The sequence below is a fragment of the Somniosus microcephalus genome, chromosome 7 (assembly GCF_052327205.1).
Source record: "Somniosus microcephalus isolate GS21.2 chromosome 7, FLI_Smic_1.0, whole genome shotgun sequence".
Classification (NCBI taxonomy): Eukaryota; Metazoa; Chordata; class Chondrichthyes; order Squaliformes; family Somniosidae; genus Somniosus; species Somniosus microcephalus.
In genome coordinates, this window is record NC_140993.1 from 47,559,954 (window position 1) to 47,577,290 (window position 17,337).

The following is a 17,337-nucleotide window of genomic DNA, read 5'->3' on the forward strand; positions in this document are numbered from 1 at the left end:
GGATATCGGAGGTAAACTGGACCACATTTCGGTTGACCGGTTGAAGCCGGCACACTTGGACCTTGACCACCCGGTCGAGACCGCACAGCCGCCAAAACATGGCCGACCGCCCACAGTCGCCGTGCCAGATCAAGCGCAACCGCCCGCCCGCCGTCCAGCAGCTTCCACTCCAACAGTACAGAAGTCGCTCTGACAGGCTTGTCAGGCCTCCTCGCAGTTTCACTTTTTCTGTTAAAGACAATTCTGGGGGGGGGCGCATGTGGCAGAGCCACTAAGGGACTCCGATCAAATGTATATAATTCCCTTTAACAATATGTTAACTACAGCCTGAATCTGTATCTTTGTATATACTGTTTGCATGTACAGAGCGCGGTCCCTTTAAGAGCGCGGGCAAACGCGATGACGTCACGCCGTTCATCACGTGATCCCCCATTGGTGGGAAAAATGTGATGATGTTGTTCCACTGTGTACATGCCTGGACATGCCTCGGCTGACTCCTCCTAAAAGTCCTAGTATAAAGGTGACTGCTCCCCAGCCCCCTTTGTATTCTGGACCGGTCGACCACTCGAGGCAGACCTTCATTCTTTTGTTAATAAAAGCCTTTAGTTACTCTCTTAACTCTCAGTCTTTTATGAGTAATTGATAGCGCATCAATTTTATTAACAAAATTTTTATAATGGAGAAGATCCTCACACCAGCATGCCTGGACTTAGATCATCGGGAGGCGGACTCATCCACCAAGTTTCCTCACTGGCTTAAGTGTTTCGAAAAATTCCTGACCGCCTCCGCAGCAATCAAATCGGACGAGGACAAACTGGATGTCCTGACCTCCAAAGTGAACCACCGAGTGTACTCGGTCATCCAAGACGCGACCTCGTACGCGGACGCTATCAAGCTCCTCAAGGACCAGTACACGCGCCCAGTGAACGAAGTGTACGCCAGGCACCTTCTGGGGAGTCGTAAACAACAACCTGGGGAATCGACCGTGGAATACCTTCAGGCACTGTCTGTGCTTGGCCGGGCCTGTGGTTGTAAGGATGTAAAGGCCGCCGTGTACACAGAGGAACTTATCCGGGACGCTTTTGTAGCGGGCCACAGATCCAATTACACCTGACAGCGACTGTTGGAGCAGAGTGACCTCGACCTCAACAAGGCCTCTGAACTCGCACTATCACTGGATGCAGCCTACCGGGGCATGGATGCCTACTCCTCTGCACCGTGGACGCCGCGGGGAATGACAGCCTGGGACACGGTAGGACCGCCTCATAGCGCCGTGCCACCCCAGCCACACCCCAGCAACGGCCCAACTACCGCAGCAGTGTCCCAAGGCCAGACAGCAGTGCCCCAAGGCCAGAAATGCTACTTCTGTGGCCAGGCAAAACACCCCAGAGCGCGCTGCCCGGCGAAAAACGCGATCTGCTCGGGCTGCGGGAAGAAGGGACACTACACTAACGTCTGCAGGGCCAAAGCCACCCCGAACCCCAGCAGCGCCGCGTGTGGGCCATGCGGGTCGCCATCTTGGGCCTCCCCGGCCATGTGCGAACCACCGGTACAGCAGCCATTTTGGACGCCTCCAGCCACATGGGGATCATGGACGCCGCCATCTTGGACGACAGCCGGAATGCAGCAGGCCCCCAACACCGCCTCATCTGATACCCGCAGCGACACACCGACCCCTATGCTGGCATCCGTTACACTGGACCAAGCGAGACCGCACCAGCTGGCCAGCTCCACAATGGACATTAAGGTAAATGGCCACGATACAATCTGCCTTTTTGACTCTGGGAGCACGGAGAGCTTCATCCACCCCGACACGGTGCGGCGTTGCTCTCTCCCAGTCCTGCCTGCGCACCAGCGGATTTCTATGGCCTCCGAGTCCCAGTCGGCGGACATCGGCGGCTACTGCGTAGTGACACTCGTAGTAGACGGGACCGTGTACGATCATTTTAAACTTCTGGTCCTGCCCGACCTCTGCGCTGCCGTCCTGCTGGGGTTAGATTTTCAGTGCCACCTTAAAAGTGTTACGATGGCGTACGGTGGACCCCTACCCCCACTCACAGTCCGCAGCCAGCAGCTCCCAAATTGCCCGCCGCGCACCAGGTGCAACCTCTCCACACTCAGAGTCACCCCCCCCCCCCACTGTTTGCTAACCTCACCCCCGACTGTAAGCCCATCGCCACAAAGAGCAGGCGATACAGTGCCGGGGACAGGGTTTTCATTAAAACCGAAGTGGAGCGGCTCCTGAAGGAGGGGATTATTGAGGGCAGCACCAGCCCCTGGCGAGCCCAGGTTGTGGTCGTTAAGACCGGCGAGAAGCAGCGCCTGGTCGTCGACTACAGCCAGACAATAAATCGCTACACCCTGCTGGACGCCTACCCACTCCCCCGCATAGCTGATATGGTCAACCAGATCGCGCAGTACCGCGTCTTCTCGACCATTGACCTGAAATCAGCGTACCACCAGCTCCCTATCCGCCCTGAGGACCGCCAGTATACTGCCTTTGAGGCAAACGGCCGCCTCTATCACTTCCTTAGGGTTCCCTTTGGCGTCACCAACGGGGTCTCCGTCTTCCAAAGGGAGATGGACCGGATGGTAGATCAAAATGCGTTGCAGCCCACTTTCCCGTATCTGGACAATGTGACCATCTGCGGCCGTGACTTGCAGGACCATGACGCAAACCTCGAAAAATTCCTCCGCACCGCCCAACTCCTAAACCTGACATATAACAAGGAGAAGTGCATATTCCGCACAAACCGCCTCGCCATCCTTGGCTGTGTTGTGGAACACGGAGTCATCGGCCCCGACCCCGACCGGATGCGTCCCCTGATGGAACTCCCACTGCCCCACTGCCTCAAGGCCCTGAAGAGGTGCCTAGGGTTTTTCTCCTATTATGCCCAGTGGGTCCCCTACTATGCGGACAAGGCCCATCCGCTGATCAAGTCCACCTCTTTTCCCTTGACGGCAGAGGCCCGTTTAGCCTTCCACCGTATCAAGGAAGACATTGCCAAAGCCACCATGCACGCAGTGGACGAATCTATCCCCTTCCAGGTGGAAAGCGACACGTCCGACTTTGCCCTGGCCGCTACCCTCAATCAGGCGGGGAGACCCGTGGCCTTCTTTTCACGAACCCTCCAAGGCCCGGAGACCAGACACTCCGCTGTTGAGAAGGAGGCCCAGGCGATTGTGGAGGCTGTGCATCATTGGAGGCACTACCTGGCGGGAAAACGATTTACCCTGCTCACTGACCAACGTTCAGTTGCTTTCATGTTTAACAACAAGCAGAGGGGCAAAATCAAAAATGACAAGATCTTGAGGTGGAGAATCGAACTTTCCACCTACAATTACGAGATCTTGTACCGGCCCGGGAAGCTCAATGAACCCCCGGATGCGCTATCGCGTGGCACCTGCGCCAGCGCGCAGATCGATAGACTGCGGGCGCTCCACAATGACCTCTGCCACCCGGGGGTCACCAGGTTCTTCCACTTCATCAAGGCCCGCAACCTGCCTTACTCTATTGAGGAGGTCAGGACCATGACCAGGAACTGCCAAGTCTGCGCTGAGTGCAAACCGCACTTTTATAGACCAGACAGGGCCCACCTGATAAAAGCCACTCGCCCCTTCGAGCGCCTGAGCGTTGATTTTAAAGGGCCTCTCCCCTCCTCCGACCGCAATGTGTACTTCCTCAATATTATTGATGAGTACTCCCGTTTCCCGTTCGCCATCCCCTGCCCGGACATGACCAGTGCCACGGTCATTAAATGTCTGAACGACCTCTTCACCCTGTTCGGTTTCCCCAGCTATATCCATAGCGACCGGGGCTCATCGTTTATGAGCGACGAACTCCGTCAGTACCTGCTAACTAGGGGCATTGCCACAAGCAGGACCACCAGTTACAACCCCCGGGGGAACGGACAGGTGGAAAGAGAAAATGCGACAGTTTGGAAGGCCGCCCTGCTAGCCTTAAAGTCTAGGGGCCTTCCAACCTCCCGCTGGCAGGATGTGCTCCCCGATGCGCTCCACTCTATTCGGTCACTGCTCTGCACTGCCACTAACGCCACCCCTCATGAGAAAATGTTTGTCTTCCCAAGGAAGTCCACATCGGGGACATCGCTACCGCCATGGCTGACGTCCCCAGGGCCGGTCCTACTGAGAAGGCACGTGAGGACCCATAAAACGGACCCCCTGGTCGAGAGGGTCGACCTCCCCCACGCCAACCCCCAGTATGCTTACATTGCATACCCGGACGGGCGGGAGGACACAGTCTCCATAAGAGACCTTGCACCCTCGGGGGCCGCAGTAACCCACTACTCACTACCACCCCCCCCCCCACGATCCGATATCCAGCCCCAGCAGACGGCAGGCCTGGGCCCAGCGACCCGCTCGACACCTACGAGGACGACACGCCTGTGCCACAGCCTACGCGGGACTCGACGCCGGAAGCTCCACTACCCCTGCCGTCGCCACGCCGATCACAGCGGCAGACAAGACCTCCGGAGAGACTCCAATACACTAACTTTTAATACACTTCACCCCGCCGGACTCAATTTTAAACAAGGGGTGAATGTGGTAAACCACTGTTTGTGTTCCACTGTGTACATGCCTGGACATGCCTCGGCTGACTCCTCCCACAAGTCCTAGTATAAAGGTGACTGCTCCCCAGCCCCCTTTGTATTCTGGACCGGTCGACCACTCGAGGCAGACCTTCATTCTTTTGTTAATAAAAGCCTTTAGTTACTCTCTTAACTCTCAGTCTTTTATGAGTAATTGATAGCGCATCAGATGTCATGACGCCAGCCACGGGGCCGTCCAAGCAGTCCTCGTGGAGCTTCCGAACTGACTAGACCTGTATTCGTAGTTTTCTTGCATCTGTTTGTTAAACTCAATTAGTTTCACATTAAACATCATTTGTTTGATCGCCTGAGTCGACCTCAGTTTCTTGATAGGAACTAGACATTCCTACAATATTTCCATTGGGTTTAGGTCAAAACTCCTTCAATTGGAGGCAGAATATGGAAAGGGGAATTTGACAAGATAGATCCATAAGGTGACAATTTAGATCAGATTCAATTTTAAAGTAGACTATAATTTTTTTTTAAATTATTGGTACTATTATTTTCAGTGTCTGATCAACAAAGCCAGCTAGCCCCGAGAGACAGGAATAGCTCAGTCAATAAATGGTATGAAACTGAGCCACACAGACTGCATAGGTCCAAGGCTCAATGCCTCATCTGTACTGGGCCAGTCGATTTCACCCAGGGAGCCATTGCCTTGGTCAATCAAGGTTCTTGCTTCTGATAAATGGCCCAATTACTCCTGCTGGAAAATGCAGATGGGAGAACCTTGGGTGAGGACAGGATTAGGCTTGGCCTTGTGTCTTTATTTCCCCCTTTGTGGTTGAATAGTCTGCCAACAATTCACTGCCTAGCCTCATCAATGAAATGTGGCAACTTGGGTGAGGTGCCAAATGCCCCACTGGCTTAGAACATAAGAACATAAGAACATAAGAAATAGGAGCAGGAGTAGGCCAATCAGCCCCTCGAGCCTGCTCCGCCATTCAATAAGATCATGGCTGATCTGATCCTAACCGCCAATCCACTATGACAGGACTATCTCCTGAATCTAACAGAATTAGACACACGAAACAGGAGCAGGATCAGGCTACACGGCCCCTGGGCCCGCTCCGCTACCCACAGGGCCATGACCGATCCGCACCTAAACTCATGTCCAAATTCCTGCCCGCTCCCCGTAACCCTTAATTCCCTTTTCTTCTAGGAAACTGTCTATTTCTGTTTTAAATTTATGTAATGATGTAGCTTCGACAGCTTTTTGGGGCAGCATATTCCATGGACCTACCACCCTCTGAGTGAAGTAGTTCCTCCTCATCTCAGTTTTGAAAGAGCAGCCCCTTATTCTAAGACTATGCCCCCTAGTTCTAGTTTCACCCATCATCTGGAACATCCTCCCCGCATCCACCCGATCCAACCCCTTCACAACCTTATATGTTTCAATAAGATCGCCTCTCATTCTTCTGAACTCCAATGAGTAGAGTCCCAATCTACTCAACCGCTCCTCATATGTCCATCCCCTCATCCCTGGGATTAGCCGAGTGAACCTTCTTTGTACTGACTCGAGAGCAAGTATATCTTTTCTTAAGTATGGACACCAAAACTGTATGCAGTATTCCTCAAGTATACATTCAAAGCAGCTTGAGCTTTGTGGAAAGACAAAGGAGCCAGTGTGAAGATCAAGCATGTGTGCTAGGCCTATCACTTGCTTTGGAGATTAAGTTTAAGGAGGGTTTATAGAAAGAGTCTTTCAATTTTAGTTATTTTTACTGTGTGAAATAAGAGCAAAAAAGGATTATATTCTGCGAAAACCCTACGCTCTAACCACAGTCTGGCAAATACATCTTCCAACAAAAGTCTTATTATTCCCTGTGACTCAAAAATATTTCAGTGGTAAAGTGCTGGATGTCTTGTACTTCAGAGCTCTATTGTCTGCCCATTCTCTGCAGACCAGACACTTCCTGCTGCTCAGTAATTTCCATTGTCTTCCAACTACAACATGCACTGTTCAAATTAAATTAAATTAACACTAATCTCTTTGTAAAGCAGCAGAGAAAGATTTTACCCTTTGTTTACAAACAAGTAATAGCTCCAAGTTTGCAGACGTCACAAAGCTGGGTGGGCGTGTGTGCTGTGAGGAGGATGCCGAGAAACTCCAGTATGATTTTGACAGGTTGGGTGATTGGGCAGATGCATGGCAGATGCAGTATAATGGTGGCAAAAACAGGAAGGCAGATTATTACCTGAACGGCAATAAATTGGGAGAAGTAAAAGTGCAACGAGACCTGGGTGTCCTTGTGCACCAGTCGCTGAAGGTAAGCATGCAGGTGCAGCAGGCGGTTAAGAAGGCAAATGGTATGTTGGCCTTCGTAGCGAGAGGGTTTGAGTACAGTAGCAAGGATGTCTTGCTGCAGTTGTACAGGGCCTTGGTGAGACCACACCTTGAGTATTGTGTGCAGTTTTGGTCGCCTTATCTGAGGAAGGATGTTCCTGCCATGGAGGGAGTGCAGCGAAGATTCACCAGACTGATACCTGGGATGGCAGGAATGACGTATGAGGAGAGATTGGGTCGATTGGGCTTATACTCGCTGGAGTTTAGAAGAATGAGAGGGGATCTCATTGAAACTTATAAAATGATAACAGGACTAGACAGACTAGATGCAGGGAGGATGTTCCCGATGGCAGGGGAGTCCAGAACCAGGGGTCACAGTCTAAAGATAAGGGGTAAGCCATTTAGGACAGGGATGAGGAGGAGTTTCTTCACCCAGAGAGTGGTGAACCTGTGGAATTCTCTACCACAGAAGGCAGTTGAGGCCAATTTATTAAATATATTCAAGAAGGAGTTAGATATATTTCTTAAGGCTAAAGGGATCAAGGGATATGGGGATAAAGCAGGGACAGGGTACTGAATTTGAATGATCAGCCATGATCTCATTGAATGGCGGAGCAGGCTTGAGGGGCCGAATGGCCTACTCCTGCTCCTATCTTCTATGTTTCTATGTTAAGTATTGATGCGATGTGTTTAATTAGCCTAGTGTTCCCCTGCTGAACATTATCGGATAATTCCTGCTGGAAAATGCGCCTGTATGGATTGTCAGAAGAGGACATGATCTGTTTGGCCCTGATAATCCCCCCACCCAGTGGAAACCAAGTGAGGGTCAGTTAAATGAAGCAGGGGATGCATCGGCTAGCCTCCCACCCCAATTTGGCCGACTGCAAATATTAAATTGCAGGCGGCAAGGAAACCTGCCCGAAGCCGGTGGGGTCCTTCTTTAAATATGCAAATTGGGCTCTGATGACATTATCAGGGCCTGACTGCAATATTAATCTAATACCTGAGTGAGGGAGCAGTTGTGGTTTCTCCATCAAGCCAAACCTGCTGGATGCTGGATCATGAGCTAGAAGAGGTCCAGCAAGATAAAAATTTATTTCAATTTGTTTTAAAGCTTCCTGGTGGACCAGGAGGAGCAGGAGTGCTCCTTCGGGCCCCACAAAGATACCTTGGGGCTCCCCAACCCCTGGCTCTCCCTCACCAGCCAACTCCTCCCCTGATCAACCTACCTTAGTGCCAGTATTGTTCCTGTGGGTCCCCAGCATGACCTCCTGCTGCCCACCAGCCAGGTAGCGGGTTAGCCCAGGTTTGGTCAGGAGGTTGAAAGGCTCCATGTGAATGAGACTTCGACAGTTAAACTCAGCCAAGCCTCACTTTGTTCCCAACCAGCGGGCGCGCCACTTGCTTCAGTTCCCCCACACACCGATCCTGCATTTGTTGTCTACACTTGGCCAAGGTGCCATGGAATCTTACTTCAGTACCTCAACTGAAGCCAGCACCTTTGAATGAGAAGGGGAAAAGACTGGCAAAGAAAAGTTTTTAAAATGAGCAGCATAAAATTTCACTCTAATTTCAAGACGAATAAAATAGAAATGCATAGAATTACACAGAATGTACAGCATAGAAACAGATCATTCAAAACCAACTGGTCCATGCCAGTGTGCAGGCTCCCCATGAGTCTCCTTCAACAGTGGAGATACATTGAAACAGCAAGCAACAGTTGGTTTTCATGATACTGATTTAAATCGTTGAGAAAGTTACTTTAATATTGAGTCCATGATCATAAAATAAGATTTTAAGTAAATTATGTTTCGTCAATATGCTGTCAAAGCCAATGCTATAATTAGATATTTAAAAAATCCAAATTAAAATCCTGTAATCGTGACTGACATCTCCATGACAACGTGATATCACATCCTTTGATTTTGCCATTGATTGTGACATAAAAGATTCTTCCAAGTTACCCCACAACAGTTAGTCATTCCATGTTGCTAAGCAACCAGTTGCCATTCCACAGTTGGTCATACAACCACAGGTTGAAGAGACACAAGCCATGATTTTGGCAGTGGGCAGTTGTCAACTGGCAGGTCTAGAAATATTATTAATTTATTGATTTGGTCTTGAGCCTTCAGGATTACTTGAATTCCCCTCAGTGCTCCTTCTGAATCAGGCCCCTGCTCAGCCCCTTAAATTATGCCCTCTGTCGCCTCCCCCTTTCCCCTATCTGTCCAGCCCTCCCTTTTAAGGCATTGCAGAAACATGCTCAGTGGCTGGCCCACCAAATTTCCCGCCCTCCAGAAATGGTGAGCTGCTACTCAGCGCTTGACTTGCACAGGCAGATCACCAACTATATTTAAATGAGGCCCGACAATCAAAACGGTTCAGCCCTGTCGCCGACAATATCAACAGGCTGTTGCGATCACTCTATCCCCCTTTAATACGCCAAAGACGCCTTTAACTTATGCTGTACCTGGCCATTTCCTGCCCGAGAATAGTGGGCGGATTTACCACCGAGCACGCACCTCTTTGGAAACAATGTTAATGACATTGGCGGTCCTAAAAAGTCATAGGACTCCAATTTTCATGGAATACTGATGCTTCCGCCTGTTTCTGGCTGGACTAAATCAAGAATTCCTTGAAAATCATACTGGGCGGTTCATGGGTGAAAACCATGAGCAAGGCCATGAAAGATGCATTTAAGGGGAAGCTAGATAAACTCTGTTCTTGCTCAGGCCAACATAGACATAGAAACATAGAAGATAGGGGCAGGAGTAGGCCGTTCGGCCCCTCGAGCCTGTTCTGCCATTTAATGAGATCATGGCTGATCATCCAAATTCAGTACCCTGTCCCTGCTTTCTCTCCATATCCCTTGATCCCTTTAGCCTTAAGAATTATATCTAACAAAGAAGCTTTGACCATGCTCCATCAGCTCCAATGGACGGGTCACATTGTCCGCATGCCCGATACAAGACTCCCAAAACAAGCGCTCTACTCGGAGCTCTGGCACGGCAAGAGAGCCCCAGGTGGGCAGAGGAAATGCTTCAAGGACACCCTCAAAGCCTCCTTGAAAAAGTGCAACATCCCCACCGACACCTGGGAATCCCTGGCCCAAGACCGCACAAAGTGGAGGAGAAGCATCCGGGAAGGCGCCGAACACCTCGAGTCTCTTCGCCGGGAGCAAGCGGAAGCCAAGCGCAGGCAACGCAAGGAGCGCACGTCAACCCAAGCACCCCACCCACCTGCCCCTTCAACCACCGTCTGCCCCACCTGTGACAGAGACTGTAGGCCCCGCATTGGACTCATCAGTCACCTGCGAGCTCATTTTTAATGTGGAAGCAAGTCACCCTCGGTTCCGAGGGACTGCCTAAGAAGAAGAAGGAGATAAACTCATGAGGGAGAAAGGAATATAGGGATATGCTGATAGTGTTAGATGAAGAATGATGGGAGGAGACTCATGTGGAACATAAACACCGGCATAGACCAGTTGGGCCAAATGGCCTGATTTTGTGCTGTGCATTCTATGTAATTCTATGGAAGATTCACATGTATATCATAAAAATATTACTCATTTCTTTCACTGATATCGCAGCCACGTAATAGAACTCCATCATGCCTCACTAAAAGCAGTTGCCTCATCCCCAGCATTCACTGTTTTATCTGATATGTTCTAACACTGATCCTGCTGTCTCTGCTGTTCTTTAGGGAAGGAAGGGGGACCGGGGACTGCCTGGTGCACAGGGAATCACTGGACCTCTGGTGAGTGATAAACTATTGAGAGCTTTTCCCATGAATGAGTAAAGCTTAGATTCTGGTTTATTCTAATTTTATAATGTGGTACTGCTATTACAGAGACAGAGTCAGGTTTGTTGATTTTTAAAGAGGCTTAATATTTTTTGATTTACAACAAGATTTTATGATGCAGAATTTATCCATTAAACTTAACCTAAATCTGTGGAACTGCTTACCTTGGTGTCAGTGGTCGAACTTGGGCCTTTGAATCAGAAAATCATGGGTCTAAGCTCTATGCTAGGATTTGAGCATAGAGCTGAGGTATCAGTGCAGTACTGAGGGATTACTGTATTGTCAGAGGTGTCATCTTTCAGTTGAGACATTGGCCCAGTAATTCCTCTCTGAACGCGTGAGTACGGTCGGGGTACTCACACGTCTGGCCGGAGGAAATGCCCGTGTTCAGCATGCACAGCGCATGCGGGGAAAACCGGCATTTCTAGTCCTCTGAACGAAGGGGTTCAGAGGCACAGCGCGTGCGACTGCACAGGCAGCGCTTGCGCAGTGAACTTCGTCGATTTCATTCATGGATTCAGTGAGGGTAAGTCCTTACAAGTTACACTTGAAAAAAGCATGTGTAAAGTTGCTCCAAGGCTGCGGAGGAAGATATATTTTATCGTGGAGCTTCTGAAAGGCAATATTTTTGTTTGGGAAAGGGAGGAAATTTATTTTAAGAAATGCTGAGGTAAGTTTTAAAGTTTAAATTATTTTTTTTAAACGGGTTTTCAGTACGGTAGGTAGAAGGAGCAATTGTGGCTGTGTGAATTGAATGTGAGAATGAGTGTTCTAAAATGAGTAATGTAACATTTCCAGCACTTTTAAGAAAGAAACTTTTCATCAGTAATAAGTAATTATGTATGTATGTCCGCATATATTCCTTTACGTATATGTATGTATGTTTTATATTCCTTTACTTATGTGTATGAATGTATGTTTTTAATTATGATTTTCCAATAAGTTACTTTCTCTGAAAGTCATAATTAAATACATACATTCATACACATAAGTAAAGGAATATATACATACACGCAAAGGAATATATACAGACATACATACATAATTACTTAAAAGAATATATTACTGATGAAAAGTTTCTTTCTTAAAAATGTTGGAGTCATTTTCACATTTAATAAACACAGCAAATTCAATTCACATAGCCACAATTGATCCTTCTACCTACAGTACTGAAAACCCGTTTTAAAAAACAAAAATAAACTTAACTTACCTCAGCATTTCTTAAAATAACTTTCCTCCCTTTCCCAAACAAAAATATTGCCTTTCAGAAGCTCCACGATAAGAAATATCTTCCTCCGCAGCCTCTGGAGCAACTGTACTCATGCTTTTTTCATGTGTAAATTGTAAGGACTTGACCTCACTGAAAGCATGAATGAAAGCGGCGAATTTTACTGCGCACGCGCTGCCTGTACAGTCGCTCGCGTTCTGCCTCTGAACCCCTTCGTTCAGAGGACAGGAAATGCCGGTTTTCCCTGCATGCGCTGTGCATGCTGAAAACCGGCATTTCCTCCGGCCAGACGCGTGAGTACCCTGACCGTACTCGCGCGTTTGGAAGGGAATTACTGGGCCAACATTTTACATGTCAATAAAATGAAAAATTTAACAATTGCACGATTTGCCCCCTCGCATCTGCGACTGAGGGTCCAAGGAGGTGCATTGCACAAGAGGTCATCGTCGTACGTATCCTCACACTGTTCCCTTTGGGGAACTGTATGAAGTGGTGGAAGGATTTCTGGCCACGTTAACACTCCTTCCGTGACCATAACCATCTTCATACCAGCCATTAGGGTGGTTAGTCCTATGGCGTGAGGGTTTTACGGGCTCCCACAACCCATCTGAGCGGGGGGGCCACCCGCGGACGCAAGTATCCCGCTGGATGTCCACCCAGAATTTATAGTTGGAGCTCCGACTCCACTTGCCGGGACTGTCTGGAGCGGGGTATCGAAACCCTACTCCTTCTGGCCCAGCGGCGGGGATGCTTACCGCTACGCAAAAGGCCCACTCCGCGCAAAAGGTGACACCCATACGTTTCCTGCGCCTTTTCCCTCCCCGTGACTGGAGCCCTATGCTGCCACTTGAAAGACCAAGCTATCATCTGTCCTTTTTGCGGCGCCTTTGACTTCTCATTACCAATGATGAGCAGGCGCTGCGCCTCCACCTCGTTGAGGAGATTGCTGAGGTCATCATCAGTTCAATTGTGAGTTCTTTTCATGCCGTGAATTGTGCTCATTCCAGCCATTTCACGTTGCTAATCGGATTGGGCCTTTGGCGTAGCGGTAGCATCCCCGCCGCTGGGCCAGACGGGGTAGGGTTTCGAACCCCGCTCCAGACAGCTCCGGCAAGTGGAGTCGGAGCTCCGGCTCTAAATTCTGGGTTGACATCCAGTGGGATATTTGCATCCGTGGGTGTGGGTGGACCCCCCTCCTTGTATAGCTTGTGGGAGCCCGTAAAACCCTCCTGCCATAGGACTAACCACCCTAATGGCTGGTTCAAAGATGGTTACGGTCACGGAATGAGCGTTAATCACGGTCATAAATCCTTCCACCACTTCATACAGTTCCCCAAAGGGAACAGTGTGAAGACACGTATGACGACGACATTGCTAAATAAATAAATGGAATTTAAAAAATTCTTTTAGGGCTTTTAAAAGTCTTTAAATTGCTTTAATTCTGTTTAAAACTACTTCAGATTCTTCAAAATAATGTAAATGTTTTTAAAAGTTTATAAATGTTACCAAAAGCTTCATAAAAATACCAAAAACCTATTTAAAATGCTGCTTTGCATGTAAAAATGCTTAGCAGCTTGTGAGAAACATTGGGGGCGTGTCCTATTAAACTGAGACCTCAAGGGGCGTGTCTCAGTTGCACAGCGCGCTACAGGCTTCGCGCTGGCTGCACTCCTGGGCAGCGTGACGTCAGACGCTGCCCGGGAGTCAACATTTTAAAACAGCAATTCCAGGCGTCCCTGAAGCTCAACGGCCGGCGCGTCGCGTAAGTGCATATCGGGGGCTTGCACGCGCGATAAAAGATCACATGGTACTGTTTGTAGAAGAGTAGGTTCTCCTGGTGTCCTTGCCAGCATTTATACAAGGTTCCTTTATATCCACCTGAAAGAGCAGACAAGACTTCAGTTTAACGTCTCATTCAAAAGGCATCACCTCCGACAGTGCAGTACTCCCTTAGTGCTGCACTGGAGTATAAACCTAGATTATGTCAGGAAATTCCTTCGAGGTGCTCTGCTCCACCAGTGTTACTTCACTGGAAGTGTGATGGAAACCCCGTTTACCCGTGTAGTGTATTGGCTACTGAATCAATAATTCAGTAGGCACCGAGTAATAATCCAGAGAGTGAGTTCAAATCCCATCCGTGGCAGTGTGAGAATTTGAATTCAGTTTGTTTAAAAAAAATCTGGAAATATAAATCTGGCATCAGTAAAGGTGGCCAGGAAGCTGTCGAATTGTCGTAAAAACCCAACTGATTCATTAATGTCCTTTAGGGAAGGAAACCTTACCCGTTCTGGCATATATGTGACTCCAGTCTCACACCAACGTGGTTGACTCTTAACTGCCCTCTCAAGTGGCCTAGCAAACCACTTAGTTGTATCAAACTACTACACTGCAGTGGCTCAAGAAGAAGGCCCACCACCATCTTCTCAGAGCAACGAGAAATGGGCAAGAACTGAAAATCAAGCGGCTTTTTTTTTACAATTTTTGCAGAGATACTTTTATGGCAGTGAGATAGCGTGGGAAAACAAGCAGAAAATCTGGACAGACTAACATCTCAAAGAAAACAAAAGCAATGCCTTGTGTTCAGAGAGGTCACATTCTTTGAGTAAATAGGAAGAACCTAACATTTCACCCTTACGGGTTTTATCATAAGTTCTGTCCATGGTCAATATGACTGTACCTGTTGACAATACAATGGGCTGGAATTTCATTGAGGAGGCGGGACTACAACTTTCGGGGTTGTAATCCCGCTTCCATCGAGTTGTAGCCAACCCACGCGATTTTGACTTGCTTGACCTTGTTGAGCCCACCCAGCGGGCTCAGCAGGCCAATTAAGGGCCACCCGGCAACAGGTGACGTCACAGATTGATATTTCATCTGTCAAGACCTGTTGACAGATTAAATATCAGCGTTTGACAGCTGTTTGAAGCTGTCAAACACTGACAATCTGTACTCTAAGTTAATTCCTTTCTCTCAGGATGATTTAGAGATCTCTCTGGAACAGAAAGCTGAATGCTGCAATTTTTGACAGATCGCGGCCATTCTGCTTTCTGTGCCGGTGAGATGAGGGACCTCCGAGACCTGAAGGAAGGAAGGCTGTAAAGGTAAGTAATACTTCTTTAAACACTTTAAACACACCAAACACACTTACCTCTGCACTCGTGCACCCATCACTCACCTGAACACTGGACATCTTGACCCCTCCAAGCCCTTCAGCCCGACGGCCCGCCTCGCTAACTTGGCGTGGTTAGGAGCCATCGGGAATCCCTACTTCAAGAATGAAAATACGAATGAGCCTAAAAACTGCCTGTTAACTACCTGTTAACAGGCGCTTAATTGGCAGTAATCCCCTTCCCGCCTCGGGGAGGCGGGTCCCAGTGTGGGTCGGGTACCCACCTCCTTTGAAACTGGCATGGAGGTGGGTTGGGGGCGGGATGGGTTCGTGCCCCCCAATTTCAGGATTTTAACCCCCCCCACACGCCTCCAATCCTGCCTCCATGGCCCAATGAAAATCCTGCCCAATGTGGTTTTTTTATCTGCACACTGTTTGAATAATCAAAAGTTCATAAGAGATGAACATCTGAGTCACTCATTGTCTCCCCTCCTTTTCTGGCTAGTTTTTGTTCTCTTCCTAATCCAGGGGGCATTAAGTGATACCCTTATGAGTGCCAGTTAACTCAGCACAGGCCCGGTATTAAACCTGGTTTCTTCCTGGTCTGTACGACTCAGTATCACACCTGCCACTGCATTTGTCAACTCAGCCACTGTGGAGCCAACCCAAGGCATTCAAAAACTGCTACTGTACTTTGAGTATAAGAAACAGTACAACACAATGAACAATTTTTATGGGACAGCCTCAATCAAGTTCCTGCTGAGTATTGGACCTCAGCACCAAAGCTGTTCCTAATTTGACATCAATTGATACTAAATTAGCAATCTCACTCCAAGACATCACGGGATGGATAGTGTGAAAAATGGAAAAATGTCCCGTTTTTGCCATGGGGTGGATTTGAGATTGGGACAGATGCATTGTTGGGGCAGAGTAGAGGAGCCTTGTCCCTGGATCATTTGTGACCTGAGAGTGCTTGATGCTGGCACTGGAGTATGAAGTGGGAAGTGTTCTATTCCCAAGCACTAATACTCATCACACAAAACACATGCGCACAAAAATAAATTGAAAATAATTATTCACAAACTGCGGTCCGTGGCCGCTGCATTAGCTGTAATATCACTTAGCTTTTTTTTGTATGTTATGAAAGAAGAATTATATACCAGTAAATTGTCTCCATCCCACTCCCCATTTATCTATTAGCCAAAACTGGAGTAACGCAGCTACCTTGTGAGAGATAACTTTAAATTCAACAAAGGGTATTGGAGAAATTTGTGTAAGTTTGTAATATACAGACTGGTGCTTTTATTCATTTCAAAAGGAAATGCCACCATCTTGTGGTCAAGAGGTGCAAAGTAAATCGGTGCTGCAGAATAAATCACTAAGGCTGATTACAACTTCCAACAGTGGCGGAAATCTGGTGGTATCATATTGGCCATCCGTTATACACTCCGTCGGTTTTCCTTTCCACTTGTGGTTATAAGATTACACTGTGTGATACTAGTGTACAAACACTGCGTTCATCTCAAATTTTTTGTTAGGTATGGGTATCAAGGGATATAGAGCTAAGGTGGGTAAATGGAGTTGAGGTACAGCTCAGCCCTGATCTAATTGAATAGCGAATCAGACTCGAGGAGCTGAATGGCCTACCTCTGTTCCCATGTTCCTAAAGTCCTCCCTCTGCAACTTTGCTAAGGAGCTTAAAATTAAATGATTAACAATCTATTAAAACAGCAGAAAAATTAATGTGAGCTGGCCATGATAAGTGTTTATGGGGGAGAAATTGGGTGAGCAGCGCCACCTGTTAGCGCCTAAAGAGGCAGTCAGTGGCTGTAGCGCCACTGGCTGCGTCTCCCGCGATATTCAGTAGGGGCGCTAATGGTGGCATTAGGCATTTGCGCTGCGCCGCCACCGATGACGTCATCGGTGTGCGCAGCGCCCCATTCGTGCCCCGTTCGCGATATTTGGTTGCGAACGCCGCAGTTGCGCCACTCGCTACCCGCGCCCGGTTCACGGGGCCTTACTGTGCCAGCAGTGGCACAAGTTAAGGTGGAGGTGCGGGGGCGGCCGCCTGCCAGCACCTCCGTCCCCGACCTCCTAACCAACCCCCCGCGGCAATGCCGGCTGTTTCCCGAGAGCCCGGCACTTCTCTTTGGTGCCGGGCTCATTTGCCGGCACTCGCGAGCGGGGATCGCGCTGTTGCAGGCACCTCCCCCTTAACAGTGGGAGGAAGGCCTGCAGTACCGCAGCGTGTGGCGCTGCAGCACGTTGCGCTGCGATATTCAGTTTCAGCGCCCTAAGAGGG

General features: G+C 48.8%; 1 protein-coding gene across 1 annotated transcript in view; it reads left to right on the forward strand.

Moving 5' to 3' along the window:
• Positions 1–17,337, forward strand: part of col22a1 (collagen, type XXII, alpha 1) — a 407,180-nt gene that overhangs the window by 265,941 nt on the left and 123,902 nt on the right. The window contains exon 21 of the mRNA XM_085992460.1: positions 10,600–10,653. Coding sequence (XP_085848586.1) covers positions 10,600–10,653 — 54 coding nt within the window. The remainder of the gene's footprint in view (positions 1–10,599; positions 10,654–17,337) is intronic.